At 42.3% G+C, this 19,191-nt stretch overlaps 1 protein-coding gene, 1 long non-coding RNA gene, 3 other non-coding genes and 1 pseudogene across 10 annotated transcripts in view; 1 reads left to right on the top strand and 5 right to left on the bottom strand.

Moving 5' to 3' along the window:
• The window catches only part of LOC112230896 (divergent protein kinase domain 1B), a 32,451-nt gene extending 26,616 nt beyond the window's left edge, over positions 1–5,835 (top strand). The window contains exons 6-7 of the mRNA XM_024397260.2: positions 606–747; positions 4,052–5,835. Coding sequence (XP_024253028.1) covers positions 606–747; positions 4,052–4,495 — 586 coding nt within the window. The 3' untranslated portion in view covers positions 4,496–5,835. The remainder of the gene's footprint in view (positions 1–605; positions 748–4,051) is intronic.
• A 504-nt stretch (positions 5,836–6,339) lies between these two features.
• On the bottom strand, positions 6,340–12,691 carry LOC112230898. 6 transcript variants are annotated; one of them, XR_002950389.2, is made up of 8 exons: positions 12,553–12,690; positions 11,554–11,679; positions 10,546–10,611; positions 10,154–10,282; positions 9,170–9,245; positions 8,784–8,886; positions 7,639–7,694; positions 6,340–7,134 (listed from the first exon to the last, which is right to left on the bottom strand). It is a non-coding gene; the product is annotated as an uncharacterized LOC112230898 (long non-coding RNA). The 6 variants fall into 6 exon arrangements; XR_006080670.1 differs by having other exon boundaries at positions 7,639–8,886; positions 12,553–12,691; XR_002950387.2 differs by having other exon boundaries at positions 6,340–7,694.
• Positions 6,909–7,038, bottom strand: LOC112231519. Its single transcript, XR_002950479.2, has one exon. It is a non-coding gene; the product is annotated as a small nucleolar RNA SNORA17 (small nucleolar RNA).
• LOC112231518 lies at positions 8,982–9,113 on the bottom strand. The gene has a single exon (XR_002950478.1). It is a non-coding gene; the product is annotated as a small nucleolar RNA SNORA17 (small nucleolar RNA).
• LOC112231520 lies at positions 10,358–10,489 on the bottom strand. Its single transcript, XR_002950480.1, has one exon. It is a non-coding gene; the product is annotated as a small nucleolar RNA SNORA17 (small nucleolar RNA).
• Positions 12,692–14,704: 2,013 nt separating the features above from the next.
• LOC112230492 lies at positions 14,705–17,509 on the bottom strand (annotated as a pseudogene).
• Between the last annotated feature and the right edge of the window lie 1,682 nt (positions 17,510–19,191).

Raw genomic sequence — 19,191 nt, 5'->3', positions numbered from 1 at the left:
ATTGACTGACCTTCATGTCTTAAAGTAATGATGGAATGTTGTTTCTCTTTGCTTATTTGAGCTGTTCTTGCCATAATATGGACTTGGTATTTTACCAAATAGGGATATCTTCTGTATACAACCCGGTAGGTAGCCTAGTAGTTCAAGCGTTGGGCCAGCAACCGAAAGGTTGGTGGATCGAATCCCGAGCTGACAAGGTAAAAATCCGTTGTGCCCCTGAACAAGGCAGTTAACCCCCTGTTCCTAGGCTGTCATTGTAAATATGTTATGTTAATTCAAGTGCATTTCAGGTGACTACCTCATGAAACTGTTTGAGATAATTCGAAAAGTGTGCAAGGCCGTCATCGAGTCCAAGGGTGGCTACTTTGAAGTTTCTCAAATATAAAATATATTTTGATTTAACACTTTTTTTGCAGGGGTTACTACATGATTCCATATGTGTTATTTCATAGTTTATGTCTTCAGTATTCTACAATGATGAAAATGGTCAAAATAAGGAAAAACCCTTGAATGAGTAGGTGTGTCCAAACTTTTGACTGGTACTGTGTGTGTGTGTGTGTGTGTCAATTTTTATTTTTTTACCCAAAATAACATTCAATTCACAGCTCCCTCTACAGGCTGGCGGTCCCCAGCTACCTGCAAGCGTTAGTCCCGGAGGCCCTAAGCTCCAGCATGAACCAGTGGCTGGCCCCGGCGTGGCCCCGGAGGGCCCGCATCACCATCGGCCTGCTGGAGTTCATAGAAGAGGTAAAGATAAGATACTGACCGTGTCTGAATGCCCATATACCGTATTACATACCATGTACTCAACGTTGCATACTATTTAGCACGTACCATTTAGTACAAGGTATGCAGTATGCAACGGCTGAATAAAGAGCATGATCATTACACAGGTGCACCTTGTGCTAGGGACAATTAAAAGGCAACTCTAAAATGTGAAGTTGTGTCACAACACAATGCCATAAATGTCTCAAGTTTTGAAGGAGTGTGCACTTGGACATTCCTGCAGTCAGCATGTCACCAGAGCTGTTGCTAGAGAATTGATTGTTCATTTCTCTACCATAATCCGCCTCCGTCGTTTTAGAGAATTTGGCAGTACGTCCAACCGGCCTCACAACCGCAGACAACGTGTATGGTGTCATGTGGGCGAGCGATTTGCTGATGTGAACATTATGAACAGAGTGACCCTTGGTGACGGTGTGGTTACAGTATGGGCAGGCATAAGTTACGGACATCTAACACAATTGCATGTTATCAATGGCAATTTGAATGCACAGAGATAAAGTGACAAGGTCATGAGGCCCATTGTCGTGCCATTCATCCGCTGCCATCATGTTTCAGCCTGATAAAATCATGGCCCCATGTCGCATAGAAAATGTCAGTTCTTCCATGGCCTGCATACTCACCAGACATGTCACTCATTGAGCACATTTGGGATGCTCTGGATCGACGTGTACGACAGTGTGTTCCAGTTCCTGACAATATCCAGCAACTTCGCACAGCCATTGGAGTGGAGTGGGACAACATTCCACAGGCCACAAACAACGGCCTGATGAATTCAATGCTAAGGAGATGTCGCACTGCATGAGGCAAATGGCGGTCACACCAGATACTGACTGGTTTTCTGATCCGCGCCCCTACTTTTTTTGTTTTTAAGGTATCTGTGATCAATGGCCCGTTGTGTCAAGTCACTCTGGTTCACACTGACCGTGTGCAATGCCATAAGAATCATATTAAGCTTTAGCCCCCATCCAAACTCTGACCATTTTACTCGCCCTAGCAGAGCTGGTTAGGCTATTTTCATGTCATCCAAAGCGTTGGTGACTAACTGTGCTCCTGGCAACAATTTAATTACGCTTTTTTTGCCAATATTTACTGACACCAGCGATATTCAACCGGTGTTGAGTCTTCGTAAATTCATCATTTTTTCTGCGCTCTGGCACACTGACGAGAGTGCTCTGAAATAGTTGTTGCAGTGACATTCTATAGAAATGGATACTTGCATAGGAGTCTTTTTTGTTTTACTACGCGATATATTTCATAAAAAGCCACTTTAAGACATGATTACCTACACATACTGACCAGCTCAAATAGAAGTGTGCTATAATGGCAGACCAATCCAAACTCCTCTCTCAGCATGTCCAGCCCACTCATTATCTCAGCCAATCATGGCTAGCAGGAAGGTTGCTCACTTTTTCTGTGGCTTAATTTGACAATTTTATTTACAGATGGCATACAAGTGACCCTCTACTTTCCTGAAACGGGTCACATATCTGTAATCCCAGTCATGTGAAATCCATAGATTAGGGCCTTTTTATATGTTTTGTTCAGTATAAGTAGCCTACAAAGCAAAAACAATCCATATGTTCAAATCAAAAGGCCTGATTAACATAAGGAAGCCACATCCTGAGTGCCCAGTGCCAACACATTCAGAAATCAAAAGATGGTCTAGTGTTTAGTTTAAAAGCTACGACAAAGGCCAAGAAACACTTAAATGGGAGAACAGAATCTACTATGGATGAAACATTTTTAAAGACTTTTCAAAGATGTTGCCTAGGATGCAATACTCATGATCATTTTTTAAAGCAGAACAAAAACGACTTCACTTACATTTGAACACCACCGTAGAAGCTTCCCAATTAAGTAGCCTAGTTTTGTTGTTTGGCTACTTGAAGAGAACCAGCGCCTATAATTCACCGTCCACCTCTTCCAATGCATTATGCATCATAAATTCAGCAAAAAAAGAGATGTTCTCTCACTGTCAACTGCGTTTATTTTCAGCAAACTTAACATGTGTAAATATTTGTAGGAACATAAGATTCAACAAATGAGACAAACTGAACAAGTTCCACAGACATGTGACTAACAGAAATGGAATAATGTGTCCCTGAACAAGGGGGGGGTCAAAATCAAAAGTAACAGTCAATGCAACTGGTGGCCACACCAGATACTAAGTACTGCAGTGCATCTCCTCCTCATGGTCTGCACCAGATTTTCCAGTTCTTGCTGTGAGATGTTACTCCACTCTTCCACCATGCCACCTGCAAGTTTTCGGACATTTCTGGGGGGAATGGCCCTAGCCCTCACACTCCGATCCAACAGGTCCCAGACATGCTCAATGGGATTGAGATCTGGGCTCATCGCTGGCCATGGCAGAACACTGACATTCCGGTCTCGCAGGGAATCACGCACAGAACGAGCAGTATGGCTGGTGGCATTGTCATGCTGGAGGGTCATGTCAGGATGAGCCTGCAGGAAGGGTACCACATGAGGGAGGAGGATGTCTTCCCTGTAACGCACAGCGTTGAGATTGCCTGCAATGACAACAAGCTCAGTCCGATGATGCTGTGACACACCACCCCAGTCAGTAGAAAGGCCTCTTTATAGTGTCCTAAGTTGTCATACCTGTGACCTTGATTGCCTACCTTCCATAAGCTGTTAATGTCTTAACGACTTTTCCACAGGTGCATGTTCACTGTTTATGGTTCATTGAACAAGCACGGGAAGTGTTTAAACCCTTTCCAATGAAGATCTGTGAAGTTATTTGGATTTTTACAAATTATCTTTGAAAGACCGGATCCTGAATGAGACGTGTCTTGTTTTGCTGAGTTTATTTTACCAGATGAAGAGCCGAAATTAGTATACATCCGGGCATTTAAACCATACTCCATTTTCAAAAATTCACATACTATGAAGCTTTCTATTTTCGCATACTGGTAATGCGCAATTGCGTTGTTTACTGTTATTCGATGATTTCAGTAGCGCATCCCCATATCTTATTGATCAACTGTTGTCATAGCCGAAATCAGTATGACATCTGGCATTTTAAAGTATACTCGATTTTCACATACTCAAACAGTCTATTTAGAATAGGTATTCGGATGCGACCACTCTATTATCCCCATGACATTTTGTTTTGCAGCTTTGTGCATGCATAAAACATAGACAAAGGACAGACAATTACAGGGACTAAATACAATCATTGGGATTAGAAAAAGGTCAGTTAATGTGTGATTCATAGTTAACTAATTATATACCACATTATCAACAGGTGTTCCACGGGGCATATGGCAGCTTCCTGATGTGTGATGCCAGCCCGCGCCATGTGGGCTACAACTTCAAGTACGACTGCAAGATGGCCGACCTGCGCAGTGTGGCGTCTGAGACGGCAGTCCGGGAGTTCCTGCGGGGGCGTCACTGCGAGACCAACGCTGACTGCACCTTTGGGAGTGACTGCACGGCCACCTGCGATCGGTTGGTGAAGCAGTGTAACACGGAAGTGATCCAGCCCAACCTGGCCAAGGTGTGTGTGCTGCTACAAGACTACCTGCTGTTCGGGGCGCCCCAGGACCTCCGTACAGACCTGGAGAAGCAGCTCAGCACCTGTGTGACGCTCAGCAGCCTGGCTAGCCAGATGGAGGTGCACCACTCACTGGTCCTCAACAACCTCAAGACCCTGCTGTGGAAGACCATCTCCAACACACAGTACTCCTGAGGACCAGAGATACTAGGATCCTGGCTCAGACCTGGGTCATATTCATTAGAGAACTTGACTCGGGTAGACCTAACATTAATTTGTGGATGTCCATCTATTTCATGTTACAAATTTCAATTTGAGTCCAATGTTAGCTAGGTGGCAGTTATGCTAAGTAGTTGGACATTAGCATTATACGCACACCCAGCCACCTTGTTTTTGCCTGGCGTGTCCTGGATTTGTTTACTGTTACATCTAGTCAGGAACGCTGCGCTCCTGAGTGGCGCAACAGGGTTGGAGTCCCATAGGGCAGTGCACAATCGGCCCATGTCGGCTGTCATTGTACATAAGTCAAATTCTTAATGTTGATAGCGTGCCCTGATGAATACAACCCTGAAGTTCCCCCAATAGAACTTCAACCAGGGCAAAACTACAGGACCTGCCGATAAGGGAAGCATGTCCAAACTCTACGTCATTTACTCTAGAGGTACTTGTACTTTTCTTAGAGCCATGCTGAAAACTTAAATTGGAAGGTTGATGTATGCTCTGGGCCTTGCGACGGTCATTTTAAACTCTACTTAAGAGAAGTCGTACTTAATAAACTAGTGCCATGAAAAAAATCTGATGTAACTGTATGGTGAGTTTTAATGCATTTCCTGTCCGGAATATGATCCACTCAGACAGCTAGAGGCATAAAAAAGGATTTCTCATGGGAAGATCCCGTAACCAATCTGGAACAAGTAGACTGCACTCCAAACAATGGCCAATATACAGCCACTTATGGGGAACTTTGAAAGCCATCCTGTTTAGATCAGCCAACGTTAAAAAAAAAAATTAAGTATTTGTAATGACAATGACACCAATACTGAATGAATACTTGTTACATGAATCCATTTAGCCTCTAATGAAACATGTTCAATTTAGTTTAAATTATGCAATAAGTCCCATGTTAAAAAGCTAACGTTTAAGTTCCTTGCTCAGAACGAGTCTTCAATATTCCCAGGTAAGAAGTTTTAGGTTGAGGTTATAGGACTCTCTCTACACCATTGATTATTGGATGTTCTTATAGGCACTTTATTGCCAGTGTAACAGCATAGCTTCCGTCCCTCTCCTCACCCCTACCTGGGCTTGAACCAGGAACACAGCCACCCTCGAAGCAGCGCTAGGGTTTCAAAGCGAGTGACGTCAACGATTGAATCACAATTAGCTCAAACTTGAAAATACCGAGTGCAATGAACGCAAGTGACAATTCCCCGCTAACATGAACCGCTTTTAAGTAGATGTGTATTGATGTTTATAGGTAGGTATGATTGTGCTTATTTTCACAAATGCGCTTTTATTAAATCATCCCGTTTGGTGAAGTTTTTCTTCCTAACAGAGACAGCAGTCTTCACAGTTTGCAACTGCTGCATATACCTTGACTCCGTTAGTGACAATTTCCCTAATTAAGAAATTCATGTTTGCAGGCAATAAACCAAATATTGATGTCAAATACATACTTGTATTGATTTAAAGGTGTTTATGGTTAGGTACACAAGTGCTTTTCACAAATACGCTTATAAAATCAAAAGTAGGCTAAATTTCAATGATTTAACAGGCAACGCAGGACAAGCTGGAAATAACCATGTGTAGTTAACTAGTGACAATGTTAAGATTTATAAAACGGACGCGTTTAATGCTAGCTCCTTGCTGCAATCGCATCGGCCATGATCGGTGTCCAAAAATGCCGATTAATCCGGTTACCATTGTGTAGTTTGTCCATCCATTCCAGCAGACCTGTGACTTCACTCAACATTCAGTTCTCTGTAGTTGTCAGTGAAGGGCATCTGAAGAAATGCTTAAAAAAAAAAAAATCAAACAGCCACTGAGATCAGCTTGAGTTTATTTTAATTATCTTGAAAGCAATACATTTATTCAAATCGAACAGGGCAGGTATGTTTAATTAATATTTGTTGAGCCAATTTCACCTAGGTCACCCAGAGTAAAGGGTTTTCACGTGATAACCAGAAACTAAAACTGAGCTTGCTGTGATTAACGGCATCTAACGGCTATAATAGTGGCAGCTGCATACACAATCAGATGGCACCCTAGTCTAGGACTGGCAACTGAACAATCTGCTTTCTTCTAAGGTACTGCCACCTTTCATCTTCAACAGGCCAATCTTCAGTCGTTCTTCAGCACCTGTCCCATCGATCAAATCAGGAAATTGGTGAGAATAATATAAAAAACCTGGCAACCCTTTAAAAAAAGTGACCAAGTCATAAAACCTCAGGTTAGTTGAATCAACTAAGTATTGGCCCAATGGCAATTACCAGTCAGTAATAAGTGGTTTTGGCAAAACAAGCTAAACTACCGAGGGAGCTTAAATCAAGCACTCGGCCACCTGTTCAAGCACTAGAAGTTGACATTTGTCTGCTGGTCTAAAATGGGTCCCAATATCGGCGCCATAGTCATGCAAAGTACCCACTGTCCTGGGTCCTTGGCGTAGACGTAGCCCGGTTACTCTCCGCCCCTCATGACACAGGCTCAACACATAGTCGGACTGCAACACCTCAAGGGGCAGATTTCGATGAGACCAATATACATTTAGCCAGTGTGTAACCAAATGAGGCAGACTTACAATGACCTGTGGCGCCATGTCAACCCCACACTGTCAGACTCTGAAAATAAAGATGTAACAGGTAAGTTTGAAGAGCAACATATCAAGGCAACAGCATACACATTAAGTAGTGGGTCCAAATACATTGATGCTAGTTCTTGAGTATTGCACCAAACGTGCGTGATTAATAGGTTAGGACACTTTGCCCTCCTGGCGAGGGTCTGGGTACCTGAGACTGTGCCATACCTGCTTCCCACTAAAGCGGGCAGTTAAGTCATTGTGGGTCAGTTTATCATGCAATTGGAGCCACAAGTACATCAAGAGGTAGGAAACACCATTAATACATGTGCTGAAAAACAAACCTATTGGTGCCTACATGGATTCTCCATTGAAAGAGCTTTAGTCCATTAGTAGGTTTAATCTATACCGAACTAATTTCAAATTTTCAAAGTTAAGTCAAGGAAAATCAGGCTATGGTACTAAATCCAGTAGGCCCTAATCTATAGATTTCACATGACAGGGAATAGATTTGTCACAGATAAAGGCTCGTGCAACAACCATTTACCTCAGGCATCACAACATCTCCTTCGCATAGAGTTGAGCAGATGAGGTGAGTGTGGCCTGTTCGAAGTGGATGGATATTGCAGGAACACACAATCATACAAAGCATCATAAACATGCTCTGTATGTAAGCCATGGAAGAAACAGGACATTTCAGCTCACAGGAATTTTGTACAGATCATTACAACATAGGGCCATGGATTAGCGCTGAAACACGAGGTGAGACAGATGGCGGCACAACAGGCCTCAGGATCTCATCACGGAACCTCAAAACACAATTACATATTATCGACGGCAATTTGTATGTAGTTGGCCATTGCTTATGCCTGCCCATATCGTAACACCACTGCCACCATAGGGCACTCTTCGCAACTTTGACATCAGCAAACTGCGCACCCACAACACTGGACGCTGCCTGCCATCTACCCGGTACAGTTGAAACTGGGATACACCTGTGAAGGGCACACTCCAACAAAGGTGAGCATAGTCAGGTCAAGACACCCAAGTGTCCTGAGACTGTATGACAGTCCATGCAGAACTGAATGTTGAGCAAACCCAGTTTCAGCTGTCCGGGTAGCGGTCTCAGATCGTATAGGTGAAAATATGGAAGTCCTGACAAATTCTAAAATGTTGGGATGCTGCTTATGGTAGAGAAATTAAAATCCAAATCTGGCAACAGCTCTGGTTGACATTCCTGCAGTCGGCATGCTAATTGCGCTCCCTCAACATGAGAGATCTGTGGCATTGTGTTGACAAAACGGCATATTTTTTTCACAGCACAAGGTGTACCTGTGTAATGATCATGCTGTTTAATAAAGAAGCTTATGTCACATATCAGGTGGATGGATCATCTTGGCAAAGGAAAATGCTCACTAACAGGTATAAACAAGTTTGTGCAAAACATTTGAGAAATAAGGTTCTTGTGCGCATGGAAGATTTCTGCGAACTTTTATTTCAGCTCATGAAACCAACCCGTTCATTTGCTCAGTGTAACATTAACAAGCCTTGTGTGAATTTGTAACTATGTCTCTGCAGGTCTCAGATAATGTGGTATAGAGGTTATCCATCACAAGTTCAGCGTGGTGAATGATTTCTCATTAAACATTTTCTTTTAAGACTTAAAGTTAAAATGCCATGGATGTTGCTTACCGTTCTGTGCACAGCATTCTTTCAGGGAGGAAAGGCGGCAATTATTCTGCTACTTCCAGGTTACATCTGCTAGGACACCAAAATACCAACTTCTCATTGGCAGCTTCACAGCCGAAGGACAACCAGAGAAAACTGAACGTTACATGTATGATATAAACCCCGGTCATTTACCTGCATTACATTTCATATACTGCTGCCAATGTTGGCGCTATGATCACTCCAAGTACCCACTGTTCTGGGTCCTTGGCGTAGACATAGCCCTGTCACTCTCCGCCCCTCATGACACAGGCTCAACACGTACAGTCGGACTGCAACACCTCAAGGGGCAGATTGCTAGGAGAACAAGACATTTAGCCAGTGCATAACCAAACTCAGCAAGGACTTACCGTGGCTTGTGGCGCCTCATCATGACCCACTATAACCAGTAGGTCAGCACTGCTGCACCTCCAGACCATCCTTTATCTGAAAATAACAAGATGGTAACAGTTACGAAACAAAACCAACAAATAGTCAAAGTGTAGATCTATTAAGTTAATCCAAGTAGATCGCTGCTAGTGCAACAGCCCTCAGACCTCAAAGCCAGTTCCACTGAGTTTTACTCTAAACCGGGGACTGATTTAAAACTGGGACCCAAGGTGGGTGCAATTATCAGGTAGGACAGAACCCCAGCAGGCTCCAGGCCTCGAAGGGTAGCGTTTTGGATTTTGCACCAACACAACTGATTAAAGTGATCAAAGCTTGATTAGTTGATTTAAATCAGCTGTGCAGTGCTTTGACAAAAGCAAAACGTGCACCCCTCGGGGTCAAGAGGACCTTTTGGGAAACCCTGTCGTAGGACAAGGGTTGAATGCTCCTGTTCTAAAGCATCAGCCATATCAAGCACAAATGTGCATGATTAATAGGTCATAGACACATCCTTTCCTCCCGGTGAGGGGGATGGATACCTGGGCCAATTAGGCCCAGTTCCATGTCCACTGAACAGGACAGCCATGCCATCATTGGTTAGTTTCAGTCTGCCCGCTCATTGTCACAGTGGCATTGCAGAGGGCAAGAACCACCAAGAAGTACCATTAGTAACTGGTCTTCTGAAAAACAAGCCAATTAAACTGTTAGGGGTATGGAATATGGATTCTCCAATGAAATTGCTTTAGCCCAGAAGTACGCTTAATCCATGTCTGGGAAACCAGAACCAATCATTCACAACCCAGCCTTATGAACCAGCATTTATTTGTAACCATGTCTCTGCAGGTCTCAGATTATGTGGTAGAGGTTATCCATCACAAGTTCAGCGTGGTGCATGAGTTCTCATCACAGACCAATTACACATTTATTTTAAGACCTAAAGTTTAAATGCCATGGATGCTGCCTACCGCTGTTATGTGCACACTGCACAGCATTCTTTCAGGGAGGAAAGGCGGCAATCATTCTGCTACTTCCAGGTCACAGCCGCTAGGACACCAACCAGCGGTATACCAATTTCGCATTGGCAACTTCACATCCTAAGGACAACCAGAGAAAACAGAACGCTAAATGTATGATATGAACACGTCATTTACCAGCATTACATTGCATACACTGTTGCCGCTATGATCACTCCAAGTACCCACTGTTCTGGGTCCTTGGCGTAGACATAGCCCTGTCACTCTCCGCCCCTCATGACACAGGCTCAACACGTACAGTCGGACTGCAACACCTCAAGGGGCAGATTGCTAGGAGAACAAGACATTTAGCCAGTGCATAACCAATTGAGGCAAGGACTTACCATTGTGGAGTCACATCATGACCCACTAACCAGTAAGTCAGCAAGCAGTGCTGCACCACCCTTTATCTGAAAACAACAGGATGGTAACAGTTAAGGAAACCGAGCAAGGAAAAAAAAAAAAAAATGCCAACAAATAGTCAAAGTGTAGATATAATAAGTAGTTAGTCCAAGTAGGTAGCTGCTAGTGCAACAGCCCTAAGTCTAGACCTCAAAGCCAGTTCCACTGAGTTGGTTTCTTCTAAATCACTGGGACCCCAGGAGGGTACAATTATCAGGTAGAGCAGAACACCAGCAGGCTCCAGACCTTGAAGGGTATCGTTTTGGTTTTTGCACCAACAACTGATTGAAATGATCAAAGCTTGATGATTAGTTGATTATTTAAATCAGCTGTGTAGTGCTTAGACAAAACCCAAATTGCGCACCCCTTGGGTTCAACCGGACATTTTGGGAAACCCTGCCCTATAGAAAGTGTTCAATAACCCTGTTCTAAAGCATCAGTCACACCAAGATCAAATGTGCTCGATTAATAGGTCATGTCACCGAGAGGACAGGATATGATACCTTGGCATATCAGGCCGGTTCTATGCCCACTGAACAGGGCAGCCGTGCCATCATTGGTTAGTTTGTCTGCCCGCTCATTGTAACAGTGGCATTGTAGACCGTTACATCACAAAGGGCAAGAACCACCAAGAAGTATCATTGGTAAAACAGGTCTTCTGAGAAACAAGCCCATTAAACTGTTAGTAGGGGCCTATATGGATTCGCCATAGAAATAGCTTTAGCCCAGAAGTAGGCTTAATCCATGTCGGGGAAACCAGAACCAAGCATTCACAACCCAGCCTTATGAACCAGCATTTATTTGTAACCATGTCTGTGCAGGTCTCAGATAATGTGGTAGAGGTTATCCATCACAAGTTCAGCGTGGTGCATGATTTCTCATCACAGACCAATTACACATTACTTTTTTAAGACTGGACAGAGTTCCAAATGCCACCTGGTGTAGCTTACCACTATATTCTTTCACGGAGAAAAGGCAGGCCTTACTGCTACGTTCATGTGCCATTTGCTTGGACAGTGACACCAATAGGTCATGGTGGCATCTAATCTTCCTCATTGTACTCTTCACCTTGGAGACTATAAAAGAGAAAACAGGACATTAATGATTCTTAACACTTAAAAAGAGCATCTCCGCCACAAATATATTCACGATCTCCAGCACTAAAACAGTCGACATATGTGAAAACGGCAGTTAGGTTTTAGCAGATGACAAAAGTAAAAAGTCTGAAGACTGATTTTCAAACACTGATCTTCGCAGGTCATCATGGGGAGGAAGAAAATAAACTCCCTCTGGTTAAAAGCTACTCACATATATAATAAACAGTTTCTTACAACTAAGCCTACCGTGATGTTAGAAGCATTTGGGACCTTTATCTTTTAACCACAGAAACGTAACGATTTCGCATATGTAGACACTGGTTTGGGGCTGGAGATAATGAATGAGGTTGAAATGTGGAGGAGTTGCCCTTTAGTAGTTTACATGTACACCTACATAAAATGTAGAGCCACAAAATATGTTCGCGCCCACGTGGCCATCGCAAAAACGGAAACGCCACAAACCGAGCGTGCAACGCCTCTTAATTAATAAGAGGCCATTTTAAAGAAAAAAAAGGCATAAAAAGCATGCATATCCCGCTAGAAATTAAACGTATAGGACGTAAGTTACATGCGTTAATTGAATCAGCAACATGTTACTTCGAATATTTCTCAGGACGTTCCCGAAACATCGTTGCCAACCGTATCAGAAACGGTCTGTACAGTAGTATGGAACCACGTGCGTATGGTTATAACTCAATTTTAGAGTGGAAATAAAACACATATACATACATACATACACACACACACACACGCTGCTGCACTAGACAACAAGTACTCAAATACTCATGTTTGACATGTACTACAGTAGGTTGGCCTGAAACTAAAACACGTAAACCAAAATGTGCTACTCACCATGCTCAGACTTCTGAGTGAGAACAAGAGAACGAAAAACGGGGTGGTGTCTATTTATAAGGATCACCTACGGAATCTTTGAAGGACAATTTAAGGCATGCAAATACGCATTTTTTTTTTTACCCAAGCAAGTCAGTGAAGAACAAATTCTTATTTTCAATGACGGCCTAGGAACAGTGGGTTAACTGCCTGTTCAGGGGCAGAACAGCAGATTTGTACCTTGTCAGCTCGGGGGTTTGAACTTGCAACCTTGCGGTTACAAGTCCAACGCTCTAACCACTAGGCTACCCTGCCGCCCCGGTGGTTACTACATTCAATCGCATACAGCTCGACGAGCTAGGTTTCTGTCCAATTGGCGGCAGATTTAAGTGAATACTGCAGAATAAGCAAAAAGTAAATATGCGCCTTTTCCACACCAGTGGGGTTTCAACCAAATGTACTTTTTGCGGAACAAAATCAGAGAGCTAAAAAAAAAGCTTATAGTTCAACATGTTTCCATCGCATTTTCAACTCTACCGATAGTTTTTTCACTAAAACTGTTGCATTAATTAAATAGCAAATATGCCTACTCTGGCCTTGGCATGTGCACTCTAGCCCAACGTTCCCATAGTCGGTCCTGGGCCCCCAGGTGAATGTTTGGTGTTTTTCCCTAGCACTACACAGCTGATTCAATTTACCAACGCATCAATCTTTGATTGTTTGAATCCGCTTTGCAGTGCTTGAGCAAAAAACAAAACGTGCACACAGGGTAGGGGAGCCACAGGACCGACTTTGGGAAACCCTGCTCCAACCAACAGCTCACAGTGCTGGTAGGCTGTTGACGCCGTGGCCCCAATGTATTTATTTTTTAGGAACTGTCTGGGTCTCAACCTACTGTTGAGAGTCAGCATAATAGAATACACAAGGTGCAATTTCGAAATTTGGTTGCGCATCAGCAGCCGCTAAATGTATTTAGATTGGTAAATTAGATTGGTAAATTAGTCTAGAGGTCAGCTATCTAAACTTGTAGTAAGCATGGTCGAATTACCGACCAGGGTGTGGCCCATTGATCGCAAACAGTTTTTAATTGTAGAATTGTAGGAAATTACCGGTAAAACTGCAATTATTTCTATCCTCTCCATGGCGAAATGAGTAGAATTGCAGCAAACTTGCTTTAAAATGGCAACATTTTCTCTACCTCCCATGGCAAAATTGTAGGAATTATTTTCTCTTCGTTGGCACGAGGGGGGCTATAAAATGTTTTGCTCACAGGGGAGAGGGCAGGGGTGGGGTACGCAGAGCCACTGCAGCCCCCATGGTGAGTTCAGTTTTTTTTGTGGCCCCCACCCCCACTAAAGTTTCCCATTCCTGATCTACATGAGATTATTATGGATAAGAGTGAGAATATCTGTGTTTGTCAAACAGCAGTCAAGCATCAATCATCTTGTCACCAGAATAAGACCCACAATATTTATTGGAAAGGAGCATCAAGATCAAAGTGCACCTTCACCATCCTGTGAAGTTCATCAATATTTACTATATTTAATCTGTAGCCTAATAAACTTCATGGTCTCGTGAGTCGTAGTGGGAGAAACACACACCATATTATCACCACTCCAAATGTACTACAATAGGATGGTTATTATATCAATATTTGCACATAAAGGTGTTTCCACTGCCATTTCACACATAATTAACTTTACAGATGCAAAAAGATCCCACCATGTTGAACAAACAAATGATCTGTCCTCATAAAATGCAATTTAAATTTCCTGTTTCCAAAACAGCTGTCCTGATTTTTATTTTTAAATACGACAGGACTTTACTCACATAAAAACTGTGGATGGAAACATGGTTTAAGTTGATCAAAACTAGAAGCTACGATGAAGACATCTGATTTGTTGATTGCTATACAGTGGGTGCAATAACCCTTCCACTGGAGTCACCATGATCACTCTGCTTGGTGTAAGTTTCATGTTTTCATATGTAATAATAAACATGCCATAGCTATACATTTTATTGGCACAACAATTAGATGAATTTAGTCATTGCCAAAGTAATATTTTTTTTTTTTGCACTAGTTGGACATGACTTGTACACTAAGATTTTAGCCCAGTATTAAAATCCACTAAGTGTGCATGTAGAAAAATGCATACAAAAGAGACCAAACAAATTTAGTGAAAATAAAGTTTACTTGATAAATAGAATGAGTGTAGTGCAATCATGTCATTTGATACAGAAATGCTATTTTTTCATTGAATTTGACCAGCCAATGAAAAACAAGCTGAGACTTGGCAATAATATGGAAACATGCAAACCTGGATCAGTTGATGATGGAACAAACATTAGAATTACACATTTTGTACACCAGTTTCTCCAGATACATCTAGAAAAAGAGCAACAATTCTGTACAAAATCACCAAATCTGTTGCTGAAACATGATGCTTCATAGAGTATTCAGAGTATTTTAGCAGTAATGTCCTTGTCCATGTTCAAATACTGAAAATGAATCCTCTATCTTCTCTTCTTTGTCATACATCCATAATCTGATATCCATATGTTGGGGCAAACTAAGAAGTGGAACACTTGCCTCCAGATACTACTCTCTTAGCCAAAAGGTAAAGATTTCACCTATCCTGTTACTTCAGATCAGGTATTACTTCAAGGGAGTAAAGAAGAATGCATTTTCAAAGAACTCAAACAGGGGCCCTTCATTCCCCCTTGTTGCTGCTCACTAGCCTGGTGTGAGGCCCACTGCTGATCGACCCTGCAGCAGCTCCATCTGTCTCCTCTTGTCCTTGGCTCGGTTGATGGTCATCTTGAACAGGCGGCAGTACAACTCCATAGCGGCTGGTGTGTCGTCATTCCCAGGCACCGGGTAAGTCACCAGGCTGGGGTTGCAGTTAGAGTCCTGTGGGTATATTCATCTTGGCCGCGTCGCGGACCCCCACGTGCTGCTGGAAGACGTTGTTGAGCGTTGAGAAGAAGACAATGAGGTCAGGCAGCCGAACCCCCGGGCCATACCGGATGGGTGCATTGGTGAGCAGGCCGCCCTGCAAGTAGCGTGTGTGGGCATATTCTCCGCAGTCTTGCGCCGTGCTCTCCACCAGGTGACCAAACTGGAGGCGGCGTGAGACAAAGAGGATGACACCGCCACGGTAGGCGATGTGGGCGGTAAAGATTAGGGCGCTCTGGAGGTGCTCCACTGTCTGGTCTAGGTCGATGATGTCTTGGTCCAGACGACTGCCGAACAGGTAGGCCTCCATCAGCCTACAAGAGAGGGAGGGAGAAAGAGCGGGAGCAAAGGAGAGAGAGAAACCAGAGATTGTTTGTGTGAGAACGTCAGTCTGTTTATACTTAAATGCTGTCTCTAATATCTGAAAGCTGACAAACATTTTGTCCAATGGAGATTCTTTATTCTACTTGTCTGATCCAAGATGGTAGATCAGTCATAAGTCTAATGTGAAGCACAATGACAAGTTGACAAAAAAATCATAGTGCAACTGTTAGATGAAATATGGAAATCATATTCAACACACCTGTGTCTGCAGCCTTTCTTGTGGCCGAGGTGAACTCTGGCATCAACTAGATCTTTCAAGGAGAACAGTTCTGACAAGCGGAAGAAATCTGGCATTTCAAGGGGAAGGTTCAGGATCTTGTCAGTGACATCTACAAAAAAAAGAGAGAAGAGATTATCTCCTTGTGATGGTGAAGTAGAGAATTTTTGTGAATGAGTGTGAAACTTAATATCCATACCCATAACTACTATAAGACAGCTAAATGTACATGTCACTGACAACTGCCTACCTGTGCTGTCAGTTTGTGTTTTGACTGCCGCAGCAGGAATATCCGGCTGCAACAAGCCAGTGGTGGTGGAGCCCGCACAAACCTAAGGAACACACCGGCATAAAGTTAGCTAGCAGTCATAAAATTACGACAGTAGCTAAACTACAACATATAAGCGATTACATTGTAACGCTGACCATCCCACATGATTTGAATGTGTGATGTAGAGGGCTGCATTCCCGATGGACCCGATGACTTTGGCATTAAAATATTTATTGTCCCGCAGATTTTTTGAAAATGCTTGTCTTGCTGCTTTAAATGCATTATTTTAAGCCTACCTATTGTATTAAAAACACTTTTTTGTTGTTGCATTATTCACACACTCAGAATTCACTGGTTCAACTTCAGTAGCCTACCTCTCCTCTATAGTTGGGTATGTAAATTCAAGTGTGCCTAGTATGTCTGGTCTCATTGGAATAGAGTAGGCTGCCTACATGGGCGGAGAATCAAGTGGCAGTTAAATATGAAATTAACTACATATGATTAGACTGTTGTTTACTACAGTGCCTGTAAATAAATATTGATAACGGAAAGTGTAGGGAGCTCAACCAACGTCAGTCAAGGTGCAGTAAAAAAATTTATGTAAAAATGTAAAGGCAGACCTCGCGCATTGATTAGGCTACAATGGTGAGCAAGTGTTTACATTTTCAACAAGTATTAATTACCGATTTATTTGTCTCTGCCTGCCACTCGTCCTCCTAAAAGGTAGGCTACAGTGCATTCAGAAAGTATTCAGAACCCTTGACTTTTTCCACATTTTGTTACAGCCTTATTCTAAAATGGATTAAATTGTTTTCTCCCCTCAATCTACACACAATGCCCCATAATGACAAAGCAAAAACAGGTTCTTAGCAAGTTGCCCTAAATCTTGTGAGATGCTAATTGTTAGCCGCTAAAGCTAATAGCTAGCAAATAAATGTACTGAGTAAGAGCAAACTTAACTAGCTAATACAGCCTGATAATACCAGTGATGGTGTAGACCTAAAATTGCATGTTGTTTGTGCAACAGTATCTTCTAAATCAAAGAGGAATATGCAAAGCAAGAATATGTTAGCTACATTAAGTAGCTAAGAGAAAACATGCAATGTAGCCAAAGCTTATAGGGTCCCCTAGGAAACATTTATCAACACTTTAGTTCCTACCATGGCACAATAACTTCTCCCTGGCATTTTAATTAATTGTCATCTCAAACACTGCATTTGAAGTGTTCACTATTATAACAGTAGAATAGTCATTCTATTTCCATGATTCCAACAGTTTTGCTCTAATTCTCAAGTCAAATCACAATTGCAACATTCGGTTAAAAAGAAATCCTTCATTATTTGCCCATATCGTGGAGCGCTATGTGGCAGTGTGGAAATTCTCCCAATTGAGTAGAAATACTTTCAAGTACTACTTAAGTCTGGTTTTTGTATCTGTACTTTACTATTTGACAACTTTTACTAAACTACATTCCTAAAGAAAATAGTGTACTTTTTACTCCATACATTTTCCCTGACACCTAAAAGTACTTGTTACATTTTGAATGCTCAGCAGGACAGGAAAATGGTCCAAGTCACACACTTGTCAAGAGAACATCCATGGTCATCTACTGCCTCTGCTCCGGAGGACTCACTAAACACAAATGCTTTGTTTATAAATTAAGTCAGTGTTGGAGTGTGCCCCTGGCTAGCCGTAAATAAAAGAATGGTGCCATCTGGTTTGCTTAATGTAAGGAATTTGAAATGATTTATACTTAAGTACATTTAATCAATTACATTAACTTGACACTTAAGTATACTTAAAACCAAATACTTTTACTCATGTAGTATTTTACTGGGTGACTTTCACTTGAGTAATTGTCTATTAACATATATTTACTTTTACTCAAGTATGACAATTGGGTACTTTTTCCACCACTGCAATTGAGTGCAGTAAATGCAGAAATGATAAGTGCTGAAATTTGTTTTGGTTGAATTGAACAGTGTAAAACAATCAGAAAGAAGAAAGACTCACTGAAATCACTTAGATTGTACGTGTTGCCTCTCTAGGATCACTCACTACTCAAAGCAAATGTAGAACTTTTATTATTCAAAAACAAAAAATATAATCCAATTTTAAAAAATACCGTGATATAATATTTGGGCCATATCACCCAGTCCTACTGAGAAGTGGCTTCCATCGGGCCACTCTACCATAAAGGCCTGATTGGTGGAGTGCTGCAGTGATGGTTGTTCTTCTGGAAGGCCCTTCTCCCCCGAATGGTCAGTTTAGCGGGGCGGCCAGCTCTAGGAAGCGTCTTGGGGGGGGTTCTAAACTTCTTCCATTTAAGAATGACGGAGGCCACTGTGTTCTAGGGGACCTTCAATGCTGCAGAAATATTTTGGTACCCTTCCGCAGATCTGTGCATCGACACAATCCTGTCTCGGCACTCTACAGACAATTCCTTCGACCTCATGGCTTGGTTTTTGCTCTGGCATTCACTGTCAACTGTGGGACCTTATATAGACAGGTGTGTGCATTTCCAAATCATGTCCAATCAATTTAATTTACCACAGGTGACTCCAATCAAGTTGTAGAAACATCAAGGATGATCAATGGAAACAGGATGTACCGGAGCTCAATTTCGAGTCTTATTGCAAAGGGTCTGAATACCTATGTAAATAATGTATCTGTAATTTTGGGGTAAATTGTGTATAGATTGAGGAGAAAAAAAGAGAATGTAATCAATTGTACAATAAGGCTGTAATGTAACAAAATGTGGAAAAGGGGAAGGAGTCTGAATATTTTCCCAAATTTAAATTATATCCTATATGCAAAACGTAGCAAGTGTTG

The sequence above is a fragment of the Oncorhynchus tshawytscha genome, linkage group LG33 (genome assembly GCF_018296145.1).
Source record: "Oncorhynchus tshawytscha isolate Ot180627B linkage group LG33, Otsh_v2.0, whole genome shotgun sequence".
In the NCBI taxonomy this organism is placed as follows: domain Eukaryota; kingdom Metazoa; phylum Chordata; class Actinopteri; order Salmoniformes; family Salmonidae; genus Oncorhynchus; species Oncorhynchus tshawytscha.
The sequence above is the reverse complement of the archived record's forward strand: the minus strand, read 5'-3'. Positions and strand labels throughout refer to the sequence as shown.